Below are 12,361 nucleotides of genomic sequence, written 5' to 3' on the forward strand. Positions count from 1 at the left end.
TAGTTAAAGTGATTAACTACCCGCCTGGCACTTAGTTAAGGAGTTTCATCCCCTCCCTGGCTTCAGGGAAAAATTCCTACCTGGGGAAACAACCTTTCTAGGAGAGGCATCCCCTCCCTGACTTCAGGGAAAAATTCCTACCTGGGGAAACAACCTTTCTTGGAGAGGTGACCTTGGTTAAAACACACAGCGCTAAGGGGAGCAAACATATTAAGAACAGTATGCTATATACGTCAGGTCCCTTGAAACATATGCTGTGCAGATGTTTCTTTCCTGCAGCGACTGTGTCAAGCAGCAAGGATGGACCGGCTTCCGGCAAGAAGAAATGAGGACCAGAGAAAGGGAAGACTGATTCAGGCCACTTAGAAAGAAGGGGGCATTGGTAGAATCAAAGTACAGTATCTTGGGTCTTGTTTTGTCCTAACTAGTTCAATGGGCCTGGCACAGCATTTGACATAGAAGCATGTAATACACTTCCCTTGTTCTCAGACCTCTTATTACATAGTGTCCATATCCTAATAGGCAGAACTCCTCCATCTGTGGGTAGCATGTACTCACAACACAATCCTGTTCTAGAATGTCACCTGCCCTCTTTCATATCCCAGCTTTCAAAAACTTACTTGGAAACTCTTTTGCTGAAAGGAAGACGACCTATCAGTAGTGGCTGGGGCAGCGATTGGGATTCCATGAAGTTCTGATAGCAGTAGTTTCATAGTGGTCCCCTTCCAAGCAGATGCTTCCTGAATCATGCGAATTTGTACCACTGGCTTGTCTATTCCCATCATCAGTTGGTGTCAGTTTATTAAGCTCTGATCAAACACAGAGTACCTAGTTACTCCCCTGGACCACTTTTCAGAAAACTGCCTACTCAAGAGTGTCAGAGATAGGTCCCACATCCCATCAGTCTTTTCTCCTCATTTAGGTGCTCCCTCCTCAATGAAGAACAAAATTGTGGGTTAGGACTACAAGGAAAGAACACCTCCTAGGGCATTAGGAAATCCTAATGTAAAGTCTAGCCTCACAATATTTTTTTTTTAATCCTCACCCCAGGATATTTTTCCATTGATTTTTAGAAAGAGTGGAAAAGAGAGGAAAAGACAGAGAAATATTGATTTGAGAGAAACTCATTGATTGATTTACTCCTGCAGGCCCCTGGACCAGGGCCTGGGCTGGGGAGGAGCCGGCAACCAAGGTATGTGCCCTTGACTGGAATCGAACCTGGAACCTTTCAGTTCGTAGGCCAATGCTCTATCCACTGAGCAAAACTGGCTAGGGCTAGCTTCACAATATTCTAACGGTTTTTCAGGGTAAAGGCTAAGGCAGGAAGGTAGCCCATCCTGGGGTCTGAGTGCTGCTCTTACCACCTATTCTACTTATCTGGAACAGTGAGGAAAGCACCAAGAAGGATTCAGATGAACCGCCTGTTTGATGTTATTATGAGAAAGTTGGAGAAATCTCTGAACTGAGACTATTCTTTTAAATTAGGACCTAAATTCTTGGTGGCTCCTCTTGCATTTAGTTCCCATCTTCCCCCACTTCACTACCTCTCAGCCCTTGGTACCGAACAGGATGTACCAGGTACCCAACCATGAAACTAATGAACCAAGGGCAAGCTTGTGTCCCCAGAGCTCATCCCACGCTTTCCACCTTCAAAGCAGCATGATATCCTGGAAAAAAATTTTAATTTAATTTAATATGAAGACTTGAGTTCAAGTCAATTTATAGTTGTAGTCATTTATTTATTGATATTCAACCTTGTTTTGGAAGAATTTAAGGTAGTTTACCAAGATTCAAAATACATACTATGGGGAAAAAAACAAATTTAGTTTAGTTTATATAAAGAAGACAGAGCAAAGGAAATATAAGGGATAATAAAGTATGATAGAACCATGAAGGAGAGTAGTATAGCAAATGCATGCTATAGGATCATAGACACTCGTCATAAGATGTCATAAAATGGCTCTAGGCTTTTGTAATAACAGCAGGATAAGGGGAGCACAATCAGTTACAAAGTTTAGACTAAGCATGAGGTTAACCCAAGAAGATACTCAAGAAAAATGGAACTATTCATGGTGGTAAATGGCAAAAGACACAGCTCTTCCCCATGTTCTCAAAGAGGAAACATTGTGCGGTAAGGTGAGCAACCCCATGGCAGCCTCATGTTAGACTCCAGGAAGTTTTCTGGGCTACTTCTTTATGGATTATTAACATAGGCTGACAACACACAATTCAGTGGCAGCAGTTCTCTGGAGGCGCAACATGGTGTAATCCATGAATGTTCAAGGAATCCAGACGGGGGAAAAAAGACTAAGCAGCCCCGTTTTCCCCACAGGCCTCCACAATTTTATTTTTCTTAGTTCACTGTCAGGATGGTATTGAGAAGCATTAAATTTGAGACCACTCTCCCCAGTAAGATCTGAGTTGCACACAGCTTTTTTAGCTTGTTCACGAAGGCTAATTTACCATGAACCTCATGAAGCTTAAGCTTCAGGCCCTTCACCTTCTCCTCCCAAGGCTCAGTGCTATCTCCACCTAGAATGGGGAGGGAAGGAGCAGCCCGTCCAAGCATGGAGTTAGGCTGCACTGTCCCAACCCGGCGGTATGCTGCATGCCCTAGGTGGTCTGAATGTACTACTGCGTTCACATCCAGACAACCTCCCCTGGCAATCTGCCCTTGGTTGCACACATCAAGCAAGCTGATCCCATATTTGACCTCAAGGAGAAATATCAATCAGATGCTAAACTGCAACTGCTTGGGGCCAGCCTTTAAGGCTTCATAGCCATAGCATGACCCCAGGATAAGCACAAGGTGGGTGCTGGTGAAGACTTGGTAGAGCTGGATGAGTGGCTACTAGGCTACAATGAAAGTCCGTTAGATCAAGATCAATGAGTTAGAGCCGGATGGCATGGCTCAGTGTTTGAGCATCAATCTATGAACCAGGAGGTCATGGTTTGATTCTCGGTCAGGGCACATGCCCAGGTTGCAGGCTCGATTCCCAGTAGAGGGCGTGCAGGAAGCCACTGATCAGTGATTCTCCCTCATCACTGATGTTTTGCTCGCTCTCTCTCCCTCTCCCTTTCTCTTTGAAATCAATAAAAAAAATATATACTTTTAAAAAAATTAGTGAGTTAGAATTCACCAAGGGCTTGCCCTACCTGAGCCAGACACTATGGAGAAAATTATAGATGTGGCATTACCAGTGTTATGAACCCAAAAAGATTTTTTCCTAAACAATCAATAACTTACTTTTATTGAGATATAAATGACATATAACGTTGTGTGAGTTTAAGGTATATATCATGTTGATTTGATACATTTACATATTGCAGTATAACTACCACCATAGCATTAGCTAATACCACCATCATATCACATAATTATTATTTATTTTTGTAGTGAAAATGATTAAAATCTAGTCTCTTAGCGACTTTGAAAATTATAATAAAGTACTGTTGACTGTAATAACTATGTTGCATGTTAGATTTCCAGGACTATAACTTTAAATTTTTAATCAACCATATTAGAGCAAAGACTGAGTTACATTTCTGTTCTCTCCATAGAAATAAGATATAAAAACCATTGCCATAAGAAGAAGCAACATAGAATAATCAGCCACAAAGCATAAATAAAGGTGTTATAAATATATATTCTTTCTTTTTTTAAAAGTGATGTATAATTTACATACAATATCCTTTGTTTCAGGTTTATAACTTAGTGATTTGATATTTATACTAGAAGCTCAGTGTACAAAATCACATGCCCAGGTAGGACCCCTAGGCCTGGCAGGCAATCTGGGCTGATTGGGGCCTTCCAGCTGCCGGCCGGGGCCTTCCTTCATTCCTCGCCACCCCCTGGTGGTTAGCACACATTATAACGAGCGATCAAACTCCCAGTCTCCCGGTCAAACTCCTGAGGGGACACTTCGCATATTAGCCTTTTATATATATAGATACATTATGAAATGATCCCCAGGATAAGTCTAGTTACAATCTGCCAACACACTGTTATTATAATGTTACTGATAATGTTCCCTATGCTGTACATCATATCCCATGATGTACTTATTTATAGCTAATGGCCGCATGCACGCATTCGTGCACATTGAAAGGAAATTAATTAGAAGGTACTGGGCAGGGTGGGTCAGGACTGAGTGAGATGGGCCGGACACACCCTGGAGCCAACCTCCCATGGTCCTTCCCCAGCCGCCACACCTAGGGCAGTGCCACAGCTCTAAGGGTGTCTGCGGAGTGAGCAGGGTCCCTCCAGCAGGTGGGGTCCCTCGGCCTGGCCTGCAGGGATCAGGCCAAAGCTGGCTCTCCAACATCTCCCAAGGGGTCCTGGAGTGCGAGAGGGCACTCTGCAAACTTGCTGTCATTCGGCAGCGCCTGCGTTGAGCATCTGCCCCCTGGTGGTCAGTGAGCGTCACACCTACCAGCCGGTCAGACAGTCAGTGGGTCAGATGTTCACTTAGCCTTCTATACATATATGTAGATAGGGAAGTTAGTACCCCTTCACCTATTTTGCCCACCATCTCCCCTCTCTGATAACCACCAGTTTGCTTTGTGTATCTCTGAATTTGTTTCTTTTTGTTTTACTTGTTCTTTTGTTTTGTTTTTTAGATACCACATGTAAGTGAAATCATATGGTATTTGTCTCTGTCTGACTCACTTCACTTAGCATAACACCCTCTAGATCAAGCATGTCAAACCCAAAGGCTAACACAGGCCAAATAAATGAGGCAAGTTTGACATGCTTGCTCTAGATTAATGGTCCCCAATGGTTCCCCCGGGGCAGGGACCAGCAGGAAGGGGGGCAATTTGATTTCTAAAGGGGAAAATTTGAGAATGAGTTATTACAGTGAATTTTTTGCATTTTTGCGGGCCTCATATACAGTATATAAATATATATTGTGACATATTTATGCATTTCAGTTCTCTATTATATGTTTTGAAACTTTATTTGCTATTTTTCCATATCACTTCATATTATTATTTTAACAATTTCTTAGTGATGTCTTCCTCAGTACTTCAACTGTCCTTTCGTTCTTTGATTTTTCTCTTTCATGGATGCCATGTTCTTTAGAAGCTTGTTTAGACCAAGTTAACAGCCTTTTAGGCTTCCTCCACGTGAATAGGAATTCACTTTTTAAGTAATAAGAATTATATGTCACAGGAGGGACATCAGGATTTTAGAGATGCTTAGGTGGGGCATGGCCCAAAAAAGGTTGGGAACCACTGCTCTAGATCCATTCATGTTGTCATAAATGGAAATATTTCATTCTTTTTATGGTTGAATATTTCACTGTATATTACATTCATCTACAAGGGCACTCAGATTGCTTCCAGATCTAAGATAATAATATTATTAGTATTATTATTTTAGGTAATAACAATGAAATATGTTATTTTTCTGGGCTTCCTGATGTTTGATATATCTGTAAGTTTTTGTAAGCCTGTGATTGGTTGCAATTTTTTTTATTCCAAATAAATATTCACTTCCAGACCTAATTTTGTGTTCATAGTTATGCATTGTTTTTCTAAAATACGGTTCCCAAAATTGTTCAAACTCCACAAAACCTGGACCTTTAGCTGCTTGGCTCCATCACTTCCAACTCAGCCCCTGTGAGCCTTGCGTCATGTTTAGGAAAATGACGTAAGCAATTCTGCTGTTCTCCTTCCACAGGATTGCGCCAAGAGAAAGATCAAATAAACTGATGAGCATCAAAATACTTTGTACACTCCTGACTGTTAAAGAACTATGAGATTTTATGATTATCATCAATATTGAAATATTGAGAATGTACTGAAAAGGGTGGGATACAAGGAAGTACATTAAGGAAAAAGATAAATAAATTACCACACTTTCCTCAACAAATGAAATCTATGCAGCATGACTTGCTTTGAGGGGAACATGGGTAGACTGGAAAGTACCTGGAATAAATCAAACTGACCCTCCAGGATGGAATCTTGAAGGGATGCTTCACATTAATTAATTTATTGAAGAACAAGTGACAGGATAGGAAATCGGGGAGAAGTTACTCTAATAGGTGGGTCCGACTCTTCTCAGCGAGGGGATAAAGGATGGGAAGCTGGGGGACCAGGGTTTGACTACACGATGGCCCGAATAAAGGAGGCCAAGAAAGACAACCATGCTTATGGATATACTAGAGGCCCGTTGCATGAAGAGATTCGTGCACTAGGCCTTCCCTTCCCCTGGCTGCCGGCACCGGTTTTCCTCTGGCATCCAGGACCCAGGCCTTCGCTACTCTGGCCAGAGCCTTCTGTCTTCGCTCTACCACTTCGTGCTTATGTATGCAAATTAACCACCATCTTTGTTGGGTTAATTTGCATACTCTCCTGATTGGCTGGTGAGCATACCAGAGGGACGGTCAGTTTACATGTCTGCATATTATTAGGTAAGATTGCAGATTACTGCTGGGAGTTCTCTTTCCAATCCATCCCAGCAGAGAGAGTAAAAGATCAACAAACCCTCACTTTCCGGTAGGGTTACACCAACTCAATAAGGAGACTTGGGAGACAGAATGGGGTTTTTCTTTCTTTCCCCTGGGAGGATGCTGAATATGAATAATATATCATTCATAGACTTAACATGAATGCACTAACAATAGAGCATCAAAATACTCAAGGCTTTATGGACATATATAGATAGGGTGAAAGTGAAGAGAAGGGAAAAGATATTCCAGGCAAATGTAACCAAAAGACAGCAAGGATGGCATATTTATGTCATATAAAATAGACTTTCCTTCAAAATCTGTCACAAGAGCCATGGTTTGTGTGACTCAGTTGGTTGGAACACCATTCTGTACACCAAAATGGTGGCAGCTTCGATTCCCAGGCAGGGCACATACCCAGGCTGCAGGTTCGATCCCCAGTTGGGGATCTCTCCCTTCCTCTGTGTAGAATCAGGTTTTATTTAAAATCTGTCATGTCCAGCTGGTGTGGCTCGGTGGTTGAGCATCTACCTATGAACCAGAAGATCACAGTTTGACTACCAGTCAGCCCACATGACTGGGTTGTAGGCTCAAACCCCAATGGGGGGCTTGCAGGAGGCAGCTAATCAATGTTCTCTCTCATCATTGATGTTTCTATCTCTCTCTCTCCTTCTCCCTTCCTCTCTGAAATCAAATAAAAACATATTTTAAAAGTAAAAAAACAAATTAAAAGATTTTTAAATCTGTCACAAGAGACAAAGACTGTCACTATACAATGATAAAGGGGTCAATTCATCGAGAGGGTATAACAATAGTAGGTAGATATGCACCCAATAATGAAGCACTTAAATATATAAAGCAAATATTAACATATCTGATGGGAGAAATAGACAAAAATACAATAATAGAGATAGTAGAGAAATTCAATGCCCCGTTTTCAATAATGAATATATCATCCAAACAGATAATCAGTAAAAAGAAAAAAAAATTAGACTTGCACTTTAGACCAAATGGACCTAACAGAAATTAATTCTCAGATGTACACAGGACATTCTTCAGAATGGATCATGTGTTGGACCACAAAACAAGTGTTTTTTTTTAATCAAAAAGATTGAAGTAACAATAAATATCTCTTCTGACCATAATGGTATGAAACGGAGAAAAATTGGAAAATCCACAAGTATGTAAAAATTAAATAACACATTCCTGAACAATTAGTGGGTCAAAAGATAAATCAAAAGAGAGATTAGAAAATATCTCAAAATAAATGGAAATGGAAAATACTAACCCTTATGCAGCAAAAGCACTTCTAAAATTGAAGTATTTATACAATATATGACAACATTAAGAAAAAAGAAAGATTCAAATAAACAACCTAACTTTACACTGCAAAGAACTAGAAAAAGAAACTGCATAAAGTCAACAAAAGAACAGAAATAATAAAAATGAGAGCAAAAGTAAGTGAATTAGACAATAGAAAAGATCAATAAAACTCAGAGTTACTTTTTGTAGAAGATAAATCTGAGAAACTTCTAGCTAGACTCTCCAAAAAGGAGAGGGAGGTCAAATGAATTATGAATGAAAGAGGAGGCTTTGCAACTAATACCACATAATATAAAGATACATAAGAGACTACTGTGGACACTTACATGCCAATAAATTGTAATCTTGAAGAAATGTATAAATTCCTAGAAACATACAACCGACCAAGACTGAATCATGAAGAAATAGAAAATCTGAGCAGACCACTAACAAGTACGGAAATTGAATCAGCAACCAAAAAAATTTCAATAAAGAAACACTCAGGACCAAATTGCTTCACAAGTGAATTCTGCCAAACATTTAAAGAAGAATTAATACCAATACTTCTCAAACTCTTCAAAATTTAAAAAAAAAATATTTATTCAAGTGATTTAAGAGAAGGAACATACAGTGGAGTGAAAAAAAAAAAAAAAAAAGAGCTGCTCAGAAATAATCCCGCATACATAAGTGAAGTTATCATGCAGCTGAATACAAGAGGAATCCATCAATAAATGGTCTGGAACTATTGAAAAAATGAACCTTGACCTTTATTCCATACCTTACCTAAAATAATCAACCTCAGGTGATTTAAGAGTGTTAATGTGAAAGTCAAAATTTCAAAAGTCTTACAAGAAAACAGAACCAAAGTATCCCATGTTTCCAGGTAATATAGTAAATTCAAATCTTGTTTCCACTACATAATACATGAGTGACCTTGTACATATAACTTAACCTCAGCATCTCCTTCATCTGTAATGATAATAATTTTGCTTACCCTATTGAGGTGCATGTGAAAATTCAATGATTTAGTATGTATATTGCTTAAAACAGTGCCTAGCAGGAAGAAAGTATTGTACTATAAGGGTTAGTTACTATCATTATTATTATTATTGTGCTCATTACATTCTTTCTCTTGCACCAGGATCAGTCTCTCCCTTGTTGTAGAAGGTTGGAGACAGGAAAGGAAGCAATTCTTTTTTGCCCTGATGGTTCTACCCTCTGTGGTTAAATAATATACAGAGGCTCTAGTCCTTTAGTTTCTATGGTTTCTACATGGACATGGGACTCACTATCAGGGGTCTAATCAGCCTGGGACCTTCAGCTTCATAGCTGGGTACCCAAGCATTCACTGTTCAATTCAACACCTAGTAATGCCCAGTCCTGGCCCTTGGGGTAAGTGGACTCAGCCCTCTCAAATATCAAGCCCAAAATACAATATCAGTTAATACCAACACTCTGCTACCCGTTGCTTGCTGCACCATGAAGCCTGCTGAGTTGAGATTTCTTCTAGAGCTCTTCATCTTCATCTTACTGGCTACCCCATTCATGGGTGGTGTTGTTAGACTTACTGAGCGGATATGTGGAGATCTCAAAGGTACAAACTTGAAGTAGAATATAAATTCAAAGGACAATTATGAATGAGGGAGAAAGTAGTGGGGGGAAGTGTTGGTTCAGGAAGTTCCTCCTTTTGTGTCAGTATCCACAGACATTTAGTCCTTTGATTCAGGACACTACTTACTCTAGGGGTCTCGTGGATGTCTGATGAGAAAAAAACAAACTAGGGTGCCAATAAGTCCTTTGCAGTGGGGTTCTCTTTTATAGGGGCTCCAAAGATTAGAAGTATTTTGAGTAAGGGGTTTCACGACAAACTTCAAAGGTCCCAGACCAATCAAGAGTATGTATTGAGATTAGATGGAAAGGAGGTTGGAACTGAAAAAAAAAAAATGAGGCATTTTCAATATCTGGGCTCTGGACACATAAAGAACATCTGGACAAATGGTCCCTGTTTAGAGGAGCTCACAGGGTGGAGGTGAAAGGCCATGAAGATTTCGTCTACAGGTGATGTGTACAGACTCGGTGCTTCCAGAACATGGGAGGTGGTACAGTCTACACTGGCAGAGAGCCCAAATTCCGGCCCTGCCACTTAGCAGATGTGCGCCCTTGGTTGAGTCGATCACTTACTATCCCTTAACCTCCGTTCCCCTTGTGTAAAATGTACATCAAAGAAATGCCTGCTTCAGAGGATGTTTGTATGAAGCGATATTATGCATGTAATTGTACCTAAATAGCTACTTTTACCAGAGTAAACTCCAAGCTGGCTACTTGGGTAAGATAAACAATAATCTCTGAGTTGCCAATACAACCTTCTTGTTACTAGTTTGGCCATTGCCTATGTGACTCTTGTCAATAAAAACAGAAGGTTTGTCTCTGGGAAGGCGACAGGGGGAAAGATGACAGGATCTGAAAGCAAGAATATCACCCTCAAGGTTATTCATCTTGATTTGTATCTTGCTTTGAGGACAGCAGCAGGCACAGTTACCTGAAATTTGGGGTGTAGATAGGATAATGAATATATGAAAACTGGAGATTCAGCATTCTCAATTATGTGTCCTATGTGTGCAGTTAAGAAGAGAGAAAGATGAAGGTACAGAAAAGCAGGAGATTGTGCTTTGATAAAATAAATAAAATGAAATGGGAACCATATAACTTAGCACAAGTTTCTGGCAAAAGCTCCTTTTCCACTGCTCACTATTCCTCCCAGTCACTGCCAAAACTTGGAGATGTAATCAACTTCCATGTCCAAGGGCAACCTTACCAAGCAATCCTAATTCCAAGAGAAAACCAGATGTCCTTCGGTGATTTTGAATATGGGAATATTTCCAGATTAATGTGAGGAATTTTTAAGGGCCCATGAAAACAAGATCGCTTGCTGAGAACTAACAAATTCCCCCAACTCAATGAGAACCTCTCGTGCAGATCCCTGCCTTATGGACCTGAATTCTGGCAGCTGCTATGAAGTCCATTTTAGATATTTCTACAACTACACCTCCAAAAGATGTCAAAGTTTTGTCTTCTCTGGCTGTGATGGCAACCTTAACAACTACAATCTTAAACTAGAATGTCAAATAGCCTGTGAGGAAGAGTACAAAGTACCGTAAGGAATCCAATTTTGTCCTTTGTCCTTGGGGAGGGGAAAAGGAGAGACCTGGGACCCCAAGATAAACCCTGATTTGGGAAGGGGAAGAGGGAGAACTGTCTTAACCGAAAGGTTTAATAGTTGGGTTGAATCTCAGGGTCATTTGTCATTTTGCAGTTAGGACATCAAAAATCCAGAGAGAAAATAATAACCACCATTTATTGGACAATTACCCTTTGCCAGACATTGCACTAAGCAATTTACGTGTATTGGTCCAAATTAAGATTAAAATCGCCCTAACGTAGGTGTGTGTTCTTATTTTTATGTGGCAGATGAGGAAACCACACCGAGCTGAGGTAACTAACTGGCCCAAGGTCACATAATTAAGTGGCATAAGAAGGTTTCTAACCAGATCTGATGGTCACCCAGGACTTGACCATCCTACATGCACAAGGTTACCCAATCCTAATCATCATGCTTTCAGACCCCTAACCTCTCCATAGCAACATGGTGTTTTATACAACTAAGCTGGCTCCCAGCCCACAGTTGACCATTCCCCAGTCACAGGAACTAGAAGAAGCGCGAGAGGGCTATGGTATGGCTGATTCCCAGGAGAGGGAGATAGGGAGTGGCCATGGGAGTAACTCAAAAGCAGAAATTTTGTCCTACGAATTTGATACTCCTAGTGAATCTTTGTAGTGCCTGGCACATAGTAGGCAATAACTACGTTTTGAGAAAATGAAAGAATGAGAGATTAACCCCTGGAACTGAAAGAGATGGCATCCTTTAGGTTTCCCCTGAGATAAAAAATGACAAATTAATCCATGGAGACTTTCCAAAAGCTATAAGATAAATCTGTTGTGTTGTGTTTTGTTTTGTTTCTGTGTTTTTGCTCAAACAGGGGCCATTTAAAGCCAAAGCAGGTTGCTGACGCTGGAAATGCCTGATACACCATCTGAAGACAGACATAAGAAAATTCTGACAAATGTTATGATCTTTGTAATATTTCCTTGAAACGCCCGTCTGTTTGCTATTCTCCTGACTTTAGTTTTGACTTTCCTGAGAAATAACTATATAACCATTAAAATGAGAGAACCTTGTATCAGCCTCTGTCCTCTCTGAATATCTCTCCCCCTGCCGTATGCAGAGTTGGGATGTCACCTGATCCTGTCCATTAGCTCCCTTCTCCCTCCTGAACTATTCCTCACATTTGCACACAATAGTGACACTTTCAGATGTGACCAACAAAATTTGCATAGGTTTGTGCCAGGGTCCAACCCCAGCAGGTCCAGGGGTTCCCAAAGGCGTAGACAGAGTCAGCGAAGAAGGAAGGACACGGAGACAGCGTTCAGTTGATCAGCAGCCAGGATCTCCAGCCAAGTTCTGGTCTGGATCTCCAGAGAGGTTCTGCTGTTTATTGTCTTGTTACATCCGTATTTATACCAGTTGATTTTAATCCTGTCAATTTCTA

The 12,361-nt window shown here is 40.6% G+C and overlaps 1 protein-coding gene across 1 annotated transcript; it reads left to right on the forward strand.

Annotated features, from left to right (window-relative positions):
• Nucleotides 1-9,233: 9,233 nt before the first annotated feature.
• On the forward strand, nt 9,234-11,589 carry SPINT4 (serine peptidase inhibitor, Kunitz type 4). The gene is made up of 3 exons (XM_036322687.1): nt 9,234-9,348; nt 10,731-10,908; nt 11,394-11,589. The coding sequence occupies exons 1-3, from the start codon at nt 9,234-9,236 to the stop codon at nt 11,587-11,589; spliced, it is 489 nt and encodes a 162-aa protein (XP_036178580.1).
• Nucleotides 11,590-12,361: the final 772 nt, after the last annotated feature.

Source organism: Myotis myotis, unplaced genomic scaffold, assembly GCF_014108235.1.
Source record: "Myotis myotis isolate mMyoMyo1 unplaced genomic scaffold, mMyoMyo1.p scaffold_m19_p_9, whole genome shotgun sequence".
NCBI lineage: Eukaryota > Metazoa > Chordata > Mammalia > Chiroptera > Vespertilionidae > Myotis > Myotis myotis.